General features: G+C 45.5%; 1 protein-coding gene across 5 annotated transcripts in view; it reads left to right on the top strand.

Moving 5' to 3' along the window:
* LOC139566083 (tubby-related protein 3-like) overlaps positions 1 to 22,946 on the top strand; it is a 45,310-nt gene that overhangs the window by 2,354 nt on the left and 20,010 nt on the right. For 4 of the 5 annotated variants that reach the window (XM_071386979.1, XM_071386977.1, XM_071386976.1 and 1 more), the window contains exon 2: positions 20,487 to 20,528. In XM_071386979.1, the coding sequence (XP_071243080.1) occupies positions 20,487 to 20,528 (42 nt within the window). Of the gene's footprint in view, positions 1 to 10,411; positions 10,632 to 20,486; positions 20,529 to 22,946 lie in introns of those variants that run through there. The other variant, XM_071386978.1, reaches the window with a different exon arrangement.

Genomic DNA, 22,946 nt, shown 5'->3' with positions numbered 1-22,946 from the left:
GCACATGAATAGAAACATCGAGGATAACACACAATAAAGTCTGGGACTTATTTCCATTGTGGTCCTCTTGAGACAAGATGGCTAGACAAGATCAAACACAGTATGGCAGTGAAATAATAAAACAAAAACATAGAAGAAGAACATCTATCTCATCATTCCAGTTACATCATAGGGGTTATTCATATGGGCACAGAAAACATCAAACATATTTTAACTTTATTTTTTAAAGCTGTCCAGAGAGGACGTTATTTTTATAGGCAGAGGCAACTCATTCCATTCTGAGGCTCCAGTATACAAGAAAGTACCTTTCCCACATTACTCCTGAACCTGTATAAGCACACATCAGCAACACCTGATCTGGTGCTGTGATTGTGTGCATTCCTAACACAAGGAAAGTAATAGATATCTGGGCACAGGACCATAAATACTCCTGTAAACCAAACCTAGTCTAATCTGGGACACCCTAGCCTCAACAGGCAGCCAGTTTAGTTCCTAAAAGCAGCTCCTGCCTATATGAGTACGTGGACACACCTTCAATACTACCCTGATCAGCTTATTCTGCGCTATCTGGAGTGGAGGTCGACCGATTATGATTTTTCAACGCCGATACCGATTGTTGGAGGACCAAAAAAAGCCGATACCGATTGTTGGAGGACCAAAAAAAGCCGATACCGATTAATCGGACGATTTTTATTTTATTTTATTTATAATAAAGATATTTACAACAATACTGAATGAACACTTATTTTAACTTAATATAATACATCAATAAAATCAATGTAGCCTCAAATAAATAATGAAACATGTTCATTTTGGTTTAAATAATGCAAAAACAAATTGTTGGGGAAGAAAGTTTTAGGTTGTAGTTATTATAGGAATTATAGGACTATTTCTCTATACGATTTGTATTTCATATACCTTTGACTATTGGATGTTCTTATAGGCACTTTAGTATTGCCAGTGTAACAGTATAGCTTCCGTCCCTCTCCTCGCTCCTACTTGGGCTCGAACCAGGAACACATCGACAACAGCCACCCTCGAAGCAGCGTTACCCATGCAGAGCAAGGGGAACAACTTCTCCAAGTCTCAGAGCGAGTGACGTTTGAAACGCTATTAGCGCGCACCCCGCTAACTAGCTAGCCATTTCACATCGGTTACACCAGCCTAATCTCGGGAGTTGATAGGCTTGAAGTCATAAACAGCGCAATGCTTGAAGCACAGCGACGAGCTGCTGGCAAAATGCACGAAAGTGCTGTTTGAATGAATGCTTACGAGCCTGCTGGTGCCTACCATCGCTCAGTCAGACTGCTCTATCAAATCATAGACTTAATTATAACATAATAACACAGAAATACGAGCCTTAGGTCATTAATATGGTCGAATCCGGAAACTATCATCTTGAAAACAAAACGTTTATTCTTTCAGTGAAATACGGAACTGTTCGTATTTTATCTAACGGGTGGCATCCATAAGTCTAAATATTCCTGTTACATTACACAACCTTCAATGTTATGTCATAATTACATAAAATTCTGGCAAATTAGTTCGCAACGAGCCAGGCGGCCCAAACTGTTGCAAATACCCTGACTCTGCGTGCAATGAACGCAAGAGAAGTGACACAATTTCACCTGGTTAATATTGCCTGCTAACCTGGATTTCTTTTAGCTAAATATGCAGGTTTAAAAATATATACTTCTGTGTATTGATTTTAAGAAAGGCATTGATGTTTATGGTTAGGTACAGTCGTGCAACGATTGTGCTTTTTTCGCAAATGCGCTTTCATGGAGTCCTTATCAAGCAGCTTGGACTTTCTAGCCAAAAACTTAGTTCTGGCATTAACCTTCCCTAGCACCTTATTGGCCATGCTCACACCTCCCAAGCTTCCATCAAGGATACATCCCAAGTAGCTAACAGAGGTTTTAAACGAGCTTCAATGCCATACAACACTCCTTCCGTGGCCTCCAACTGCTCTTAAATGCTAGTAAAACTAAATGCATGCTCTTCAACCGATTGCTGCCCGCACCCTCCCGCCAGACTAGCATCACTACTCTGGACGGTTCTGACCTAGAATATGTGGACAACTACAAATATCTAGGTGTCTGGTTAGACTGTAAACTCTCCTTCCAGACTCACATTAAGCATCTCCAATCCAAAATTAAATCTAGAATCGACTTCCTATTTCTCAACAAAGCCTCCTTCACTCATGCCGCCAAACATACCCTTGTAAAACTGACTATACTCCTGATCCTCGACTTTGGCGATGTCATTTACAAAATAGCCCCCAACACTCTATTCAGCAAACTGGATGTAGTCTATCACAGTGCCATCCGTTTATCACCAAAGCCCCATTTACTACCCACCACTGTGACCTGCCTGCTTTCGCTGGCTGGCCCTCACTACATATCCGTCGCCAAACCCACTGGCTCCAGGTCATCTATAACACGGAACCCAAACCGGCTGAGCGCGTGCGCCATCGTGCATAAATGTATTTTGTCCCCCCACACCAAACGCGATCACGACACACAGGTTAAAATATCAAAACAAACTCTGAACCAATTACATTAATTTGGGGACAGGTCGAAAAGCATCAAACATTTATGGCAATTTAGCTAGCGAGCTTGCACTTGTTAGCTAATTTGTCCTATTTAGCTAGCTTGCTGTTGCTAGCTAATTTGTCCTGGGAGTTGTTATTTTACCTGAAATGCACAAGGTCCTCTACTCTGACAATTAATCCACACACAAAACGGTCTACCGAATCGTTTCTAGTCATCTCTCCTTCTAGGCTTTTTCTTCTCTTGACATTATATTGCGATTGGCAACTTTCATAAATTAGGTGCATTACCGCCACTGACCTTGTTCGTCTTTCAGTCACCCATGTGGGTATTAACAATGAGGAAATGGCACGTGGGTACCTGCTTCTATAAACCAATGAGCAGATGGGAGAGGCAGGACTTGCAGCGCGATCTGCGTTACAAATAGAACTGACTTCTATTTTAGCCCTTGGCAACGCAGATGCTTGTTGGCGCGCGAGCAGTGGGTGCAATGATTGAATAATATAGATTTCTACATTTATTTTGCAAAGCTCGCGCACGCGACGCGAGCGGTGTAGTCAGCCTGTAAGTCTTTGCTAGGTAAAGCCCCGCTTTATCTCAGCTCACTGGTCACCATAGCAACACCCACCCATAGCACGCGCTCCAGCAGGTATATTGCACTGATCATCCCCAAAGCCAACACTTCCTTTGGCCGCCTTTCCTTCCAGTTCTCTGCTGCCAATGACTGGAACGAATTGCCAAAATCTCTGAAGCTGGAGTCTTATATCTCCCTCTCTAACTTTAAGCATCAGCTGTCAGAGCAGCTTACCGATCCCTGTACCTGTACACAGCCAGTCTGTAAATGGCACACCCGACTACCTCATCCCCATATTTTTACTTACCCTCTTGCTCTTTTGCACCCCAGTATCTCTACTTGCACATCATCATCTGCACATCTATCACTCCAGTATTAATGCTAAATTGTAATTATTTTCGCCTCTAGGGCCTATTTATTGCCTACCTCCCTACTCTTCTACATTTGCACACACTGTACATAGATTTTTCTATTTTTCTTTTATTTTGTGTTATTGACTGTACGTTTGTTTATGTGTAACTCTGTGTTGTTGTTTTTGTCGCACTGCTTTGCTTTATCTTGGCCAGGTCGCAGTTGTAAATGAGAACTTGTTCTCAACTGGCCTACCTGGTTAAATAAAGGTGAAATAAAAAAAAGAAATACAGTGTTTCCTCTAGGATTTCCACCAAACATTTTAGAGGCCCTCTTGGACGCTGAGACAAAATGTTGTAGTTTTAAAGCTAATTTCCTGCAATTCTACACATTTTGCCATGGGGTGGAGAAGACATTTTACAGTTTTATAGCTAGTTTCATGCTATTCTAAACATTTTGCCATGGGGATGAGATAACATTAGCAGTTTTAAGGTAACTGGCCAGAGAAAATCTCACTTTAAAAAGTTTATATTCTGTTAACTCCAAAATAATGTTGTTGACTCGTCCTATACTTGTATTTGTGGCCAAAGCATAAATTACAGCCACATCGACATTTTTCCACCTGGGGCAGAAAAATATGGTTAGCTATAATGGCTAAATGATAGCTATACTGTTGAGCTGATGACGAATCAGGTGCTGACAACTTTCTACCTGAGTTGATGGTTCTTTTGATGAGCAAATTAAAGTAGCGTTACCTAGCTAGCGTAACCTGTTAACACCAAATTACATTTCTATCATGATCTAATGTTTTCCATATTTGTGCTGACTTTATTCTAGTAATTTGCTAATCCTTTCCTACAATTCTACACATTTTGCCATGGGACTGAGAGAAAATGTGCATTTTTTAAGTAACTGTCTAGTGAAAATCTCACTTTTAAAAGTTAATATTCTGTTATATACTATTCTCATATTCAAATAGTGTTGTTGACTCGTCCTATACTCGTATTTGTGGCCAAAGCATAAATTGGAGTAAAAATACTTCAAATTTGCATCTCAAACAGACTGTTAAAAAAAATGCTTGCTATTTCCTCATGGAGTATGATGTAATACTCCCAAGGAGGTTGAGCTGGCCAATCAGCGGTCTACTCGTATTTTTTTTTTAATGACCCACACCATTCTGTTGTTGGGGTACAGCTAAACCATTCCAACACAGAAAAGCTGCTGTGCATACTTAATTACATTTTTTTGGAAGGAAAACTATTTTACTCATATTGTAATTCATTATAGGTGATTAATATTTCATATTAATCTGGAAACACTGGACAGCTACTTTTAAGCAAATTTCATGCAATTCTACACATTTTGCCATGGCTTATGCTGTGTTCTTATGCTATCTGAGTGACTCAAACATTATAACAAAATCAATAGTTCAATGATTATCTTATTTAAAAATATGTACCCTCATTATCTTTTCTGCATACTTTATATCTGGTTTTAGTCGTTTAAGTTTACACTAAAAACATTTTATGAATACAGGGGAAACCCTGACATGACGTGTTGGAGCATGCCTCTCCCTGCCACATCTTACTCTAGCAATCAGTTTCAGAGCTGAGGGCACTGTGCTTAATGTAATGGCTTGTCTGAGGGAAATCAACTCTCCCTATGGTCCCCCAGCACTCCTATTGATGTCTGTTTGATGTCAGTGCATTAGGACTGTGCTGACCAGAGGTGCCCTGAGAGCAGAGCATGGTGCTGTGTGCGTAAGAGGTTACTGTTAACTCTGCAGAAAAAGTGTGAAATCCATAGGTCCATTTTTACCCTGAGAGGAGAATAAAATCAGAGGGCAGTTCCCACCCTTTCCTGTTCTAATGCTGCAATGTGATTATTTGATGTAATCTGCTTGTGTAGTCTTTCAGAGGATGTCTGTAGAGGATTAGTGTAAGGAACAGACATGTAGCCTGGGCAGGGTTTCCGTCAGGAAAATTTGGTGGCGGACACCGTGATGGCAAGATTTTAATTTACCGGATGTTTGAGAAATTTACCGGACATCCATATGCATTGGGTGCATAACATAGGGTGTCCTCCCATGGTGCTCAAAAGCACATTTTAGATTATTGTAATTAATCTTAACAGGATAGAAATGAGCCTGTAAATGAGCCTGTTCTTATATCAGCATGACAAGTTTTATCGAAAAGCAAAACATTGCCCATCCCTGCTATAAATCATAAATGAATATCATAAAAAAAAAGAAAAAACATTTAGCCTAGAAGAACAAGTCGCCTACACAACTTCAAAATGTAATATTTGTATAATATCATTTGCAAACGACCTGTCCTATAGCCTATTTGTAGGAACATTTGAATTAATAAATAACAAACCACAGCTGGTTTCAAATACAATCTAGGCCTCTACTTTAATTTAGCCTAGGCGTGAAGATTTTAATTAGTCCTAATAAATAACAAAACATGGTTGTCTACGAACTCCAGGGCCAGCCCGCCTCGCTCCCAATTCCAGCTGCGATTCAGCACCACAGCTGTGGAAAGAGGCCACTCTAGGCGGCCACAAAATGAAGAAATTATCAAACTGGTGTTGGACAATCAAATTCCATATGTAAATAAACAACATTTGTTACAGCTGGTTCATTAACAGAAAGCTTATTTTACAATACTCCTGTGAAACGAGGTCCGCGCCATGCATTTATAAAAGTACTTGTTTCCAAAGCTCAATGTTTAGTTTCTAAGTGCTGCTGAATAAGCTCAACTGAAATGCACCAATAGTGCACGATACACATCATTACTCTACTCTGGTCTATCAATCCATTCTAAATCTATATAGGCCTGGCCTACTATACATGGTGATCTTGCCTAGGGCGGCAGCAGAACTGCTAGGACTGGGCCTGTCAAACATAATAATTTGCCTGTAATTTACTTGCGTTTGAGGTGGACCTTGGCCTGCTCAAAGTGAGCTGCTGCTGCTGTTGGGAAGTCAAAACTGTCCAACTCCTTGGAGCAGCTTGATGCACATCAGCCTCGTTACTTTGTTCTCAAGAAGGAGCGATCTTGAGGCCGTCTTTACTCTGGTTTGGGGAAAGAATCCCTTCCCGACGGGCACACTGGAAACAGGGTTAATCAACACAATCTTCGCCAATTTTGCCCAGTCTGTGTCAGGGTGTGCGCTAATGGTGGAGAAGTCAGGTGCAGGAGAGCAGAGAGTTGTGAACAGGCGCACACTTTATTTAGGCAGAGGCAATAAAACAGACAGACGCCACTGCGTCAAAACCTCCAGCCAAAGGTAAAAGTGCAAGGCTCGAAACAGTCACAAAAATGAGCAAATGTTTTACAATAATCATCCTTCGTGGAAATACCACAGAATAACGGGAAAAAACCCAGCCTGGCGCGTACACACGAAACACGTAACAAAACCAATTTCACACAAAAACAGATTAATAAATACATGCAGCCTCACTGCGGTAACGGTCTGCGCCCACTTTCTGGCGCAGCACGGCGCGCTGAAGGTGGACATGGGTGGCGTCCGGAACCAGTCGTCCACCGCAGGAGCCTCGGTCTGACGGCTGATACCCCAATACACACTGGAAGGGGGTGAGGTTAGTGGAGGAGTGGCGGAGCGAGTTCTGGGCCATCTCTGCCCAGGGCACGAACGCTGCCCACTCCCCCGGCCGGTCCTGGCAATAGGACCTCAGAAACCAACCCACATCCTGGTTTACTCTCTCCGCCTGCCTATTACTCTCGGGGTGAAAACCTGAGGTAAGGCTGACCCGAGACCCCCAGACGTTCCATGAACGCCTTCCAGACCCTCGACGTGAACTGGGGACCCCGATCAGACACTATATCCTCAGGCACCCCGTAGTGCCGGAAGACATGTGTAAACAAGGCCTCCGCAGTCTGTAGGGCCGTAGGGAGACCGGGCAACGGGAGGAGACGACAGGATTTAGAAAAACGATCCACAACGACCAGGATCGCGGTGTTACCCTGTGAGGGAGGAGGATCGGTCAGGAAATCTACCGACAGGTGCGACCACGGCCGTTGTGGAACGGGTAAGGGTTGTAACTTACCTCTGGGCAGGTGCCTAGGAGCCTTGCACTGGGCGCACACCAAGCAGGAGGAAACATAAACCCTCACGTCCTTAGCCAAGGTGGGCCACCAGTACTTCCCAGTCAGACAGCGCACCGTCCGACCGATCCCCGGATGACCAGAGGAGGGTGACGTGTGGGCCCAATGGATCAACTGGTCACGGACAGCAGACGGAACGTACAGACGCCCGATGGGACACTGGAGGGGAGCGGGCTCTGTACGCAACGCCTGCTCAATGTCCCTGTCCAGCTGCCAAACAACCGGCACTACCAGGCAGGAGGCCGGGAGTATGGGAGTCTGATCCATGGGCCGCTCCTCTGTGTCATACAGCCGGGACAGTGGGTCTGCCTTCATATTCTGGGAACCTGGTCTGTAGGACAGGGTAAACACAAAACGGGTAAAGAACATGGCCCACCTTGCCTGACGAGGATTCAGTCTCCTCGCTGCCCGGATGTACTCCAGGTTGCGGTGGTCAGTCCAGATGAGAAAAGGGTGTTTAGCCCCCTCAAGCCAATGTCTTCACGCCTTCAAAGCTTTAACCACAGCCAACAGCTCCCGGTCCCCCACATCATAGTTCCGCTCCGCCGGGCTAAGCTTCTTCGAGAAGAAAGCACAGGGGCGGAGCTTCGGTGGCGTGCCCAAGCGCTGAGAGAGCACGGCTCCTATCCCAGCCTCAGACGCGTCCACCTCCACTATGAACGCCAAAGAGGGATCCGGATGGGCCAGCACGGGAGCCGAGGTAAACAGAGCTCTTAGGTGCCCAAAAGCCCTGTCCGCCTCAACCGACCACAGCAGACGTACAGGACCCCCTTCAGCAGTGAGTTAATGGGAGCAGCCACCTGGCCAAAACCCCGGATAAATCTCCGGTAGTAATTGGCAAACCTTAAAAAACGCTGCACGTCCTTTACCGTGGTGGGAGTCGGCCAATTACGCACGGCTGAAATGCAGACACTCTCCATCTCCACCCCTGAAGTGGAAATGCGGTACCCTAGGAAGGAGACGGACTGCTGGAAGAACAGGCATTTCTCAGCCTTGACATACAGGTCATGCTCCAACAGTCGTCCAAGTACCCTGCGCACCAAGGACACATGCTCGGCGCGTGTAGCGGAGTATATCAGAATGTCATCGATATACACCACTACACCCTGCCCGTGCAGGTCCCTGAAAATCTCGTCTACAAAGGATTGGAAGACTGATGGAGCATTCATCAACCCGTACAGCATATCGAGGTACTCATAATGCCCTGAGGTGGTACTAAATGCCGTCTTCCACTCGTCTCCCTCCCGGATACGCACCAGGTTGTAGGCGCTCCTGAGATCCAGTTTAGTGAATGAAGCGCGCCCCGTGCATTGACTCAATTGCCGTGGCGATGAGAGGTAGCGGGTAACTGTACCTCACCGTGATTTGATTGAGAGTCAAAATCAGTTACCATTCAGTCTGCTGTAGGAAAATTGTTCCTGGTTTAATTCAATGTGTCTTAAATCAGTATCAGTATCAGTAATTCCCTTTCCATAAAGGTGTGGTTGTTGTATCCATATTTCACAATGGCTCGGCAGACCTATAACAAACCAGCTGGACCTCAAGTATCTAACTGTACAAGACCTGTGGGTGAGAAAGCCGTTTCAACAGGGTAGAAAATGAGGTGCAATTTACTTCCTGTTTTCCAGCACATTCCGAACACATGCCTCCGCAGTGGCTTGGACAATCCACCCAGTTGAGTCAGGGACTGACAGACAGAAAAAAATCTGGTATTTGCAATAGGTAGGCTGGTTCTCAACTGTATCATGTAGGCTACATCATTTTAGCCTACCTAATCTCCCGTGGGCCGATTCTGCGTGTAGACTGAAGAATCTGCCGTGACTCAATGGGATGCATGAGATAACGAGCTTCTGTAGTTCCGGTCTTTGGGTTTTCACCATTGTTATATGAATGTAAGGCGGTGCTTCGAGTGCTTACCAGTCGACACTTAGCTCTTGTTTCCATCATTTGTTTTGACAGTGTTTAATTACTCTCAGGTGAATCATTCCCCAGATTGCCCTCAGCTGAGGAGAATGCCATTTTCCCTTCGCTGGCACGCGCATGCAAACACACGTACACAAACAGAAGACGATATGACTTAAAGGTACTGTGGTCTCCTAGCAACAGGATCAAGGTCCCCCACTTCTTGCCAGTTTAAGGAATGAGAGGGTTGTTTGTTTATACTTCCGGTAATTGGGAGTAACTGTGGTTGTCATCCAGAAACCGCACTACTTACACGGACGGATTCAAGGAGCATATAAGGAAAGCCTATGTAGAAAGGCAGAAAACCAGAATAATGTGGTTTCCCATTGACAAGACACAGTTTGGTTCATTTTGCTATGACTAAGCAAATTCAATTTTCTGGCATTTTCTGTCAAAATAAAAGTGTTGGACTATTTTACTTAAGATACTGGGCCTAGGCTAAAGCCCACAAAACGTAAACTTTCCCAATTGGTGTTAAATTCAGTTTTTTTGTCAATGGTCTGCGGTTTTGATATGTGCAATATCTCCCTCTGAGTCAGAGGAAATGGCGTCTGTGGAGTTCTGCAGAAAGCATTTTTAGCTATTCCGATACAGTCATTTCCAGTTTTAGCACGTGGCCTATCAGTCTATATATCTGATACATCTTAGAAACTGAAGAAAGACAGACATGTAACTAAGTCAGAGGACCAAGTTTAGCGATTTTATGCCCAGTATTTTGTCTTGGCATGAACTCACGCCACATTTAGACTCCTCTAACAAATCCCTGTGGGTTCACTGTGTTGTGTTCAGAGGCTAGCCTCAAGTGTGGCGTCATGGCAACGGCTCCTACTCACCCTCAGCTGTGTGGCGCTGGGACTCCCTCCTGGCTGCAGGGTAGCAGGGTTGTAGTTGGAGCTTCATGTAGACCTTCAGACTGACTCTGGACCGGGTTGGGAGTACCATACATTACCGGAGCTGCTGCTGGACTCACTATCTATCATACACCTAGACTGGCTGATACAGCATCATGGACAGTGTAAAGAGTGGTGTCTCCCAGCCTGTCTACAGCCGCTGGTCTTACAGGTATTCAGCAGGCCTACGTAGGCACACACTCGCGCATAGACATGATCATATTGTACACACACACACTGTGTGCTTGATTTCTCATAAATGTGTACTGTAGGGTGATAGAGGAACTGAGGGGTCCTACCTACCCACACCCCGGTTCTCTGTTCTCCTTGGGCTGAATGGCTTACCTGTTGTTAAAGGGAAACAAACACCAAAAGGTTGTTTTTGAGTGGTTTTTCATTAGTCCACTATTGATACAGCCCCAAAATGTTTTGTATGTCAGCAGTCAAGTTTGAAAGATATTGGAATTTCAAGAAGAAAAGTGTCACCGGCCAAATGCAGTGTCAACAGTGGGCTAATAAAAAAAAAGGTTTACCTTTAAGGATCTCTCCCACGCTCATGTTTCGTCTGGTGCATTGTCGTTACTTATTCAGAGCTCCACCTCTTGTACTGTAACACGTTTCTTTCTAACATGTTATATTGTGAGGTTTTGTTTTACAGCTGTTTGCTCTAACTAAGGACGTGCTAAGAATATTTGACCAAGTAGCTGACATGAAAGAATTTGATTGAAGTTGCTTGTGTTGAAAAGACTGTCGTTTAGCTTGTATGAGTCCTATAATATCCTAGGCCTAGTTAAACAGAGTTGTTCATGCTCTACACCTCACCATGCGTTGATCATTTATTCAGCTGGTGTCTTTTCGTCTGGCTTCCTTAAAGGCACAATCTGCAATCTGGAAATCTGTTTTAATGGTCATTTCAATTCTTGGTATATAGCAGGGCTGCCGTTTCACACAAAAAAACCAAATCCCAAATTCTAGCTTTAACTTGACGCAGAGCTGATCTGACTGCCAGGGTATCAAAAACAGCCTATTCTCACCCATGTCATCACCCTAATCTCACCCATGTCATCACCCTGTTTTGAATAATCCCTCTCTCTTGTGATTTCACTCGCTGAACTGGAACTGAAGCCATTCTCTCCAACCTCCGGGGAATTAGAAGTTTAATTAGACTACCTCTCGTTCAGTCTTTCTTTTTAACCCCCGGAAAGTCATTTGCCGAAGGGGAAATTAAATGTACTTTATTCGTTGAACTTTAAAACATGATTTAAATTAGTCCAAAGCTGTGAAGTATATTAATGAGAATCATTTTATTGCAGTTTGATAATACGCTTCTACTCCCTTGTCTCTCGTCTGATAATAAAGTCTCTAATTTTATGCTAAATGCCAGAGACACACTTGGAACTGCATCATATTGTCATCTGAATGCAGTAGTCTCATCCTATTCTCAAGCTTTTTCACCAACAGACCGAGGACAATGCCATGACATGGAGGGTATCCTAAAGCTTGTTCGTGACAACGTAATAAGCTATTACTGGCCTGCGTCTTGTTTGCTTGTCAGTCATTAAGTCTTTTACAACACAGTGTCAGTGTTATGAAACATTGATTACCGCGTAGATACCTGTGAAGTGGACAGAAAGACTGTGTCCTCCAAGTTTGATAGAGGTGGAGGACACAGTGTATTCTCAGATTAAAGTATAGAATGATGATACCCTGTGGCGGATTAAGCAAATATACAGCACTTGATCAATGTTCATTCACTGTCTGGGGGCTGTGACCACGCCACAGTCATATAGGTGTTCATTCACTGTCTGGGGGCTGTGACCACGCCACAGTCATATAGGTGTTCATTCACTGTCTGGGGGCTGTGACCACGCCACAGTCATATAGGTGTTCATTCACTGTCTGGGGGGCTGTGACCACGCCACAGTCATATAGGTGTTCATTCACTGTCTGGGGGCTGTGACCACGCCACAGTCATATAGGTGTTCATTCACTGTCTGGGAGGCTGTGACTACGCCACAGTCATATAGGTGTTCATTCACTGTCTGGGTGTCTGTGACGACGCCACAGCTGTGACCACGCCACAGTTATATAGGTGTTCATTCACTGTCTGGGTGTCTGTGACGACGCCACAGCTGTGACCACGCCACAGTCATATAGGTGTTCATTCACTGTCTGGGGGGCTGTGACCACGCCACAGTCATATAGGTGTTCATTCACTGTCTGGGGGGCTGTGACCACGCCACAGTCATATAGGTGTTCATTCACTGTCTGGGTGTCTGTGACGACGCCACAGCTGTGACCACGCCACAGTCATATAGGTGTTCATTCACTGTCTGGGGGGCTGTGACCACGCCACAGCTGTGACCACGCCACAGTCATATAGGTGTTCATTCACTGTCTGGGTGTCTGTGACGACGCCACAGCTGTGACCACGCCACAGTCATATAGGTGTTCATTCACTGTCTGGGGGGCTGTGACCACGCCACAGCTGTGACCACGCCACAGTCATATAGGTGTTCATTCACTGTCTGGGGGGCTGTGACCACGCCACAGCTGTGACCACGCCACAGTCATATAGGTGTTCATTCACTGTCTGGGTGTCTGTGACGACGCCACAGCTGTGACCACGCAACAGTCATATAGGTGTTCATTCACTGTCTGGGGGGCTGTGACCACGCCACAGTTATATAGGTGTTCATTCACTGTCTGGGGGCTGTGACCACGCCACAGTCATATAGGTGTTCATTCACTGTCTGGGGGGCTGTGACCACGCAACAGTTATATAGGTGTTCATTCACTGTCTGGGGGCTGTGACCACGCCACAGTTATATAGGTGTTCATTCACTGTCTGGGGGACTGTGACCACGCCACAGTCATATAGGTGTTCATTCACTGTCTGGGGGCTGTGACCACGCCACAGTTATATAGGTGTTCATTCACTGTCTGGGGGCTGTGACCACGCCACAGTTATATAGGTGTTCATTCACTGTCTGGGGGCTGTGACCACGCCACAGTCATATAGGTGTTCATTCACTGTCTGGGGGCTGTGACCACGCCACAGTCATATAGGTGTTCAATCAATCAATCAATTTTATTTTATATAGCCCTTCGTACATCAGCTAATATCTCGAAGTGCTGTACAGAAACCCAGCCTAAAACCCCAAACAACTAGTAATGCAGGTGTAGAAGCACGGTGGCTAGGAAAAACTCCCTAGAAAGGCCAAAACCTAGGAAGAAACCTAGAGAGGAACCAGGCTATGAGGGGTGGCCAGTCCTCTTCTGGCTGTGCCGGGTGGAGATTATAACAGAACTATGCCAAGATGTTCAAAAATGTTCATAAGTGACAAGCATGGTCAAATAATAATCATGAATAATTTTCAGTTGGCTTTTCATAGCCGATCATCAAGAGTTGAAAAACAACAGGTCTGGGACAGGTGGCGGTTCCATAACCGCAGGCAGAACAGCTGAAACTGGAATAGCAGCAAGGCCAGGCGGACTGGGGACAGCAAGGAGTCACCACGGGCGGCAGTCCCGACGCATGGTCCTAAGGGCCCAGGTCCTCCGAGAGAAAGAAAGAGAGAAGGAGAAAATTAGAGAGAGCCAAGATTTTCAAAATGTTCATAAATGACAAGCATGGTCAAATAATAATCAGGAATAAATCTCAGTTGGCTTTTCATAGCCGATCATTAAGAGTTGAAAACAGCAGGTCTGGGACAGGTAGGGGTTCCATAACCGCAGGCAGAACAGTTGAAACTGGAATAGCAGCAAGGCCAGGCGGACTGGGGACAGCAAGGAGTCACCACGGCCGGTAGTCCCGACGTATGGTCCTAGGGCTCAGGTCCTCCGAGAGAAAGAAAGAGAGAAGGAGAAAATTAGAGAGAGCCAAGATTTTCAAAATGTTCATAAATGACAAGCATGGTCAAATAATAATCAGGAATAAATCTCAGTTGGCTTTTCATAGCCGATCATTAAGAGTTGAAAACAGCAGGTCTGGGACAGGTAGGGGTTCCGTAACCGCAGGCAGAACAGTTGAAACTGGAATAGCAGCAAGGCCAGGCGGACTGGGGACAGCAAGGTGTCATCGTGCCCGGTAGTCCTGACGTATGGTCCTAGGGCTCAGGTTCTCAGAGAGAAAGAGAGAACGAGAGAATTAGAGAGAGCATACTTAAATTCACACAGGACACTGGATAAGACAGGAGAAGTACTCCAGGTAACCAACTGACCCTAGCCCCCCGACACATAAACTACTGCAGCATAAATACTGGAGGCTGAGACAGGAGCGGTCAGGAGACACTGTGGCCCCATCCGAAGAAACCACCGGACAGGGCCAAACAGGAAGGATATAACTCCACCCACTTTGCCAAAGCACAGCCCCCGCACCACTAGAGGGATATCCTCAACCACCAACTTACAATCCTGAGACAAGGCCGAGTATAGCCCACAAAGGTCTCCACCACAGCACAAACCAAAGGGGGGCGCCAACCCAGACAGGAAGATCACGTCAGTAACTCAACCCACTCAAGTGACGCACCCCTCCTAGGGACGGCATGAAAGAGCACCAGCAAGCCAGTGACTCAGCCCCTGTAACAGGGTTAGAGGCAGAGAATCCCAGTGGAGAGAGGGGAACCGGCCTGGCAGAGACAGCAAGGGCGGTTCGTTGCTCCAGAGCCTTTCCGTTCACCTTCACACTCCTGGGCCAGACTACACTCAATCATATGACCTACTGAAGAGATAAGTCTTCAGTAAAGACTTAAAGGTTGAGACCGAGTCTGCGTCTCTCACATGGGTAGGCAGACTATTCCATAAAAATGGAGATCTATAGGAGAAAGCCCTGCCTCCCGCTGTTTGCTTAGAAATTCTAGGGACAATTAGGAGGCCTGCGTCTTGTGACCGTAGCGTACGTATTGGTATGTACGGCAGGACCAACTCGGAAAGATAGGTAGGAGCAAGCCCATGTAACGCTTTATAGGTTAACAGTAAAACCTTGAAATCAGCCCTTGCCTTAACAGGAAGCCAGTGTAGGGAAGCTAGCACTGGAGTAATATGATCAAATTTCTTGGTTCTAGTCAGGATTCTAGCAGCCATATTTAGCACTAACTGAAGTTTATTTAGTGCTTTATCCGGGTAGCCGGAAAGTAGAGCATTGCAGTAGTCTAACCTAGAAGTAACAAATGCATGGATTCATTTTTCTGCATCATTTTTGGACAGAAAATTTCTCATTTTTGCAATGTTACGTAGATGGAAAAAAGCTGTCCTTGAAACAGTCTTGATATGTTCGTCAAAAGAGAGATCAGGGTCAAGAGTAACGCCGAGGTCCTTCACAGTTTTATTTGAGACGACTTTACAACCATCAAGATGAATTGTCAGATTTAACAGAAGATCTCTTTGTTTCTTGGGACCTAGAACAAGCATCTCTGTTTTGTCCGAGTTTAAAAGTAGAAAGTTTTCAGCCATCCACTTCCTTATGTCTGAAACACAGGCTTCTAGCGAGGGCAATTTTGGGGCTTCACCATGTTTCATTGAAATGTACAGCTGTGTGTCACCCGCATAGCAGTGAAAGTTAACATTATGTTTTCGAATAACATCCCCAAGAGGTAAAATATATAGTGAAAACAATAGTGGTCCTAAAACGGAACCTTGAGGAACACCGAAATGTACAGTTGATTTGTCAGAGGACAGACCATTCACAGAGACAAACTGATATCTTTCCGACAGGTAAGATCTAAACCAGGCCAGAACTTGTCCGTGTAGACCAATTTGGGTTTCCAGTCTCTCCAAAAGAATGTGGTGATCGATGGTGTCAAAGGCAGCACTAAGGTCTAGTAGCACGAGGACAGATGCAGAGCCTCGGTCTGACGCCATTAAAAGGTCATTTACCACCTTCACAAGTGCAGTCTCAGTGCTATGATGGGGTCTAAAACCAGACTGAAGCATTTCGTATACATTGTTTGTCTTCAGAAAGGCAGTGAGTTGCTGTGCAACAGCTTTTTCTAAAAATTTTGAGAGGAATGGAAGATTCGATATAGGCCGATAGTTTTTTATATTTTCCGGGTCAAGGTTTTTTCAAGAGAGGCTTTATCACTGCCACTTTTAGTGAGTTTGGTACACATCCGGTGGATAGAGAGCTGTTTATTATGTTCAACATAGGAGGGCCAAGCACAGGAAGCAGCTCCTTCAGCAGTTTAGTAGGAATAGGATCCAGTATGCAGCTTGAAGGTTTAGAGGCCATGATTATTTTCATCATTGTGTCAAGAGATATAGTACTAAAACACTTAAGTGTCTCTCCCGATCCCAGGCCCTCGCAGAGCTGTGCAGATCCAGGACAGCTAAGCCCTGGAGGAATACGCAGATTCAAAGAGGAGTCCGTAATTTGCTTTCTAATGGTCATGATCTTTTCCTCAAAGAAGTTCATGAATTTATTACTGCTGAAGTGAAAGCCATCCTCTCTTGGGGAATGCTGCTTTTTAGTTAGTTTCGCAACAGTATCAAAAATAAATTTTGGATTGTTCTTATTTTCCTCGATTAAGTTGGAAAAGTAGGATGATCGAGCAGCAGTGAGGGCTCTTCGGTACTGCACGGTACTGTCTTTCCAAGCTAGTCGGAAGACTTCCAGTTTGGTGTGGCGCCATTTCCGTTCCAATTTCCTGGAAGCTTGCTTCAAAGCTCGGGTATTTTCTGTATACCAGGGAGCTAGTTTCTTATGACAAATGTTTTTCGTTTTTAGGGGTGCAACTGCATCTAGGGTATTGCGCAAGGTTAAATTGAGTTCCTCAGTTAAGTGGTTAACTGATTTTTGTCCTCTGACGTCCTTGGGTAGGCAGAAGGAGTCTGGAAGGGCATCAAGGAATTTTTGTGTTGTCTGAGAATTTATAGCACGACTTTTGATGCTCCTTGGTTGGGGTCTGAGCAGATTATTTGTTGCGATTGCAAACGTAATAAAATGGTGGTCCGATAGTCCAGGATTATGTGGAAAAACATTAAGATCTACAACATTTATTCCATGGGACAAAACTAGGTCCAGAGTATGACTGTGGCAGTGAGTAGGTCCAGAGACATGTTGGACAAAACCCACTGAGTCGATGATGGCTCCGAAAGACTTTTGGAGTGGGTCTGTGGACTTCTCCATGTGAATATTAAAATCACAAAAAATTAGAATATGATCTGCTATGACTACAAGGTCTGATAGGAATTCAGGAAACTCAGAGAGGAACGCTGTATATGGCCCAGGAGGCCTGTAAACAGTAGCTATAAAAAGTGATTGAGTAGGCTGCATAGATTTCATGACTAGAAGCTCAAAAGACGAAAACGCCATTTTTTTTTTTGTAAATTGAAATTTGCTATCGTAAATGTTAGCAACACCTCCGCCTTTGCGGGATGCACGGGGGATATGGTCACTAGTGTAACCAGGAGGTGAGGCCTCATTTAACACAGTAAATTCATCAGGCTTAAGCCATGTTTCAGTCAGGCCAATCACATCAAGATTATGATCAGTGATTAGTTCATTGACTATGACTGCCTTTGAAGTGAGGGATCTAACATTAAGTAACCCTATTTTGAGATGTGAGGTATCACGATGTCTTTCAATAATGGCAGGAATGGAGGAGGTCTTTATCCTAATAAGATTGCTAAGGCGAACACCGCCATGTTTAGTTTTGCCCAACCTAGGTCGAGGCACAGACACAGTCTCAATGGGTATGGCTGAGCTGACTACACTGACTGTGCTATTGGCAGACTCCACTAAGCTGGCAGGTTGGCTAACAGCCTGCTGCCTGGCCTGCACCCTATTTCATTGTGGGGCTAGAGGAGTTAGAGCCCTATCTATGTTGGTAGATAAGATGAGAGCACCCCTCCAGCTAGGATGGAGTCCGTCACTCCTCAGCAGGTCAGGCTTGGTCCTGTTTGTGGGTGAGTCCCAGAAAGAGGGCCAATTATCTACAAATTCTATCTTTTGGGAGGGGCAGAAAACAGTTTTCAACCAGCGATTGAGTGCTGAGACTCTGCTGTAGAGCTCGTCACTCCCCCTAACTGGGAGGGGGCCAGAGACAATTACTCGATGCCGACACATCTTTCTAGCTGATTTACACGCTGAAGCTATGTTGCACTTGGTGACCTCTGACTGTTTCATCCTAACATCGTTGGTGCCGACGTGGATAACAATATCTCTATACTCTCTACACTCGCCAGATTTAGCTTTAGCCAGCACCATCTTTAGATTAGCCTTAACGTCGGTAGCCCTGCCCCCTGGTAAACAGTGTATGATCGCTGGGTGATTCGCTTTAAGTCTAATACTGCGGGTAATGGAGTCGCCAATGACTAGGGTTTTCAATTTGTCAGAGCTAATGGTGGGAGCCTTCGGCGTCTCAGACCCCGTAACGGGAGGAGTAGAGACAAGAGAAGACTCAGACTCAGACTCCGACTCGCTACATAATGGGGAGAACCGGTTGAAAGTTTCTGTCGGCTGAATGAGCGACACCGGTTGAGCATTCCAACAGCATTTCCCTCCAGAAGCCATGAGAAAGTTGTCCGGCTGCGGGGACTGTGCGGGGGGATTTATACTAACGTTACTATCTGTACTTACTGGTGTTTATTCCTTTCCTACACTGAAATTACCCTTGCCTAACGATTGCGTCTGAAGCTGGGCTTGTAGCACAGCTATTCTCGCCGTAAGGCGATCGTTCTCCTGTATATTATGAGTACAGCGACTGCAATTAGAAGACATCATGTTAATGTTACTACTTAGCTTCGGCTGTTGAAGGTGTTGACGAACCATGTCCAGATAAAGCGTCCGGAGTGAAAAAGTTGAATGAGGGAAAAAAGTTGCGATGGAAAAACTAAAAATATAAACGGTAATTATTCACTGTCTGGGGGCTGTGACCATGCCACAGTCATATAGGTGTTCATTCACTGTCTGGGTGTCTGTGACCATGCCACAGTCACTGTCTGGGTGTCTGTGACCACGCCACAGTCATATAGGTGTTCATTCACTGTCTGGGGGCTGTGACCACGCCACAGTTATATAGGTGTTCATTCACTGTCTGGGGGCTGTGACCACGCCACAGTTATATAGGTGTTCATTCACTGTCTGGGTGTCTGTGACCACGCCACAGTCATATAGGTGTTCATTCACTGTCTGGGGGCTGTGACCACGCCACAGTTATATAGGTGTTCATTCACTGTCTGGGGGCTGTGACCACGCCACAGTTATATAGGTGTTCATTCACTGTCTGGGTGTCTGTGACCACGCCACAGTCATATAGGTGTTCATTCACTGTCTGGGGGCTGTGACCACGCCACAGTTATATAGGTGTTCATTCACTGTCTGGGGGCTGTGACCACGCCACAGTCATATAGGTGTTCATTCACTGTCTGGGGGCTGTGACCACGCCACAGTTATATAGGTGTTCATTCACTGTCTGGGGGCTGTGACCACGCCACAGTTATATAGGTGTTCATTCACTGTCTGGGGGCTGTGACCACGCCACAGTTATATAGGTGTTCATTCACTGTCTGGGGGCTGTGACCACGCCACAGTTATATAGGTGTTCATTCACTGTCTGGGGGCTGTGACCACGCCACAGTTATATAGGTGTTCATTCACTGTCTGGGGGCTGTGACCACGCCACAGTTATATAGGTGTTCATTCACTGTCTGGGGGCTGTGACCACGCCACAGTTATATAGGTGTTCATTCACTGTCTGGGTGTCTGTGACCACGCCAGGTGTTAATTTGTAGTACTACTGTACAGGCCACTGTCTTTTCTATGTCTGTTAGCTCAGGTAGCCCTATTTTAGATAAATGAAAAATATATTGCTTAATATGTGTTATGGACTGGGGATCGATTTACATTTCCCTGTAAGCTAGAAAGTTCATGTGCTTCTTAAACTGAAGGACCACACACGCGTTGAGACAGAGTGTCAGAACAGTGTCAAAGCTTCCCGTTTTAGCATCGTTCTGTTTGGTGTCACTGATCTCTTGCTAACTCTATTCTTCTCTGTGTTACCTGTTGGAAAACCCCATGGCCCTGAAGACCCTCCAGCTCCGCCAGCTTCTCCTCTACCTCAACAGCAAGGTAAGCAGCACCGATGTTGGATCGTAACTTGATCACCCAATGCAGGAGATGTAGAACTTGGAGTGTATTTGAGGGTTATAAAGGCTTTTGAAGTTTGTAATATCCACTTTGAAATTTCAGACTTGATTTTCCCTTATGAAAAATGCATCAACCCCTACAAAAAATGTCCAATAATTATAAACCACATAATAATTCACATTTCCTGTTGCTGCAAGATTATTCTCCTGCTGTAGCAAACTGGCTCAAATCAAGATCCTACATCTTTAGCACCCATCCATTAGAATACCTGTGATTAACCACCCACCCAGGCACCCACAGCTTCCATCAACTAATCATTTCATGGTCAAAGAATATTTTTTTTACTCATAGTACGGTCCAATAGGTCAGTTGACAGACTACTTCAGAAATGCTCTGTTTTTGTGAGTGCCAGGTAAAGACCCTGTAGTGCAACCGGTGAAGTAAAATTTGTGCAGAACAGTCTGGATAAGGGTCTACTAGAAAGAGCTGTTGTGTTGTCAGAGTGACTAGGTTGAGTGTTGGAAGATGGATAGCCATATTGATTGTGGTGTCAAGTAGATGGATGGAATCAAGGAATGTCCACAGTGGCCACACACGATCACTCTTCTACCTCTAGGGTTGAATGGGGACACTTTTCGGGTGGTAGAGCCACCTAAAAAGGGTCAGTTTTACAGGCCGGTACAGTATCCCAACTATGTTTTTTCCCCCCCAGTCCAAAAGAGGTCAAACACCCTTTGGTAGTAACCATACCCACCAAGCCTCCAGCCTTTCCCCAGTGGAGAGTATTCCCATTGCGTCTCCACCCAGGTCCCTAGCTGGACAGCCGTTGAAAAGAAAGATTCCCCTGCTCTACCTCCGCTCCTCCCCCTGGCCTGGCCCTCCTCTGGACACCCTACATTCTTAGAAAAAAAGGGTTAAAAGGGTTCTTCAGTAGAACCCATTTTGGTTCCAGGTAGAACCCTTTTTGGTTCCATGTAGAACCGTCTGTAGCAAGGGTTCTACATGGAACCCAAAAGGGTTCTACCTGGAACCAAAAATGGTTATTCAAAGGGTTCTCCTATGGGGACAGCCGAAGAACCCTTTAAGGTTCTAAATAGCTCCTTTTTCCCCCCTTAAGAATGTAATGTCCATTCCGGATGTGTAATTAACACCTCCCGTCATCCTTCACTCATCACTACCGTCACCAACACCTGCTCAGGGCAATGTAATGGCTTCCCTGTGGACAGATCTGCACGCCTGTATGGATAGCGCTGCACTGGGCTGATTAGACTCGAAGAGGGCTGTAACAATCAGTACACTAAAACGGAGTGCTCTGCAGCCTCTGAGATGACTGATCATTCATGTTAAGCTGACCAAACAGGGGTTGTTGTTGAATAAATAGACAAGCAACTCGCCAAGTCAGGTCCAAAACTCATTGGTTCGATGACATTAGTAACATTTCTTATTGCCACAGAATGTGGAATTTCAATCTGTAATCATTTACTTACTTTCTTAGCCTAATGATTTTAATCCATCATTCTGAGGATGTCTGTCTGAATCGGAGATGTAAAGGGTATAATACAGCCCAGGCTGTTTGACAGCAACAGATGGTGTGAGCATGTGGACTGACAGAGAAATTAGTGAAGCCCAGAGATGTTAAATTGTTCTGAGAGATTTCAGCAGGTGGTGGCAGAACCTTGTTTTTTTCCTCCCAATCTTCAACCATCCTCCATCACACACTCCCCCATCCTCCATCACACACTCCACCATCCTCCATCACACACTCCACCATCCTCCATCACACACTCCCCCATCCTCCATCACACACTCCCCCATCCTCCATCACACACTCCCCCATCCTCCATCACACACTCCCCCATCCTCCAGCACACACTCCACCATCCTCCATCACACACTCCCCCATCCTCCATCACACACTCCACCATCCCTCCATCACACACTCCACCATCCCTCCATCACACACTCCACCATCCCTCCATCACACACTCCCCCATCCTCCATCACACACTCCACCATCCTCCATCACACACTCCCCCATCCTCCATCACACACCCCCCATCCTCCATCACACACTCCACCATCCCTCCATCACACACTCCCCCATCCTCCATCACACACTCCCCCATCCCTCCATCACACACTCCCCCATCCTCCATCACAATCTCCCACATCCCTCCATCACCCCCCCCCCCCCCCCCCACATACGCTGTGTTCTAGCAGTGAGAGTGTCTTGTAGGTTATGTCTGTCAGTAAGAGTGTCTTGTAGGTTATGTCTGTCAGTGAGAGTGTCTTGTAGGTTATGTCTGTCAGTAAGAGTGTCTTGTAGGTTATGTCTGTCAGTAAGAGTGTCTTGTAGGTTATGTCTGTCAGTAAGAGTGTCTTGTAGGTTATGTCTGTCAG

The sequence above is a fragment of the Salvelinus alpinus genome, chromosome 37, assembly GCF_045679555.1.
Source record: "Salvelinus alpinus chromosome 37, SLU_Salpinus.1, whole genome shotgun sequence".
NCBI classification, from domain to species: Eukaryota; Metazoa; Chordata; class Actinopteri; order Salmoniformes; family Salmonidae; genus Salvelinus; species Salvelinus alpinus.
This window is presented reverse-complemented; position numbering and strand designations above follow the sequence as displayed.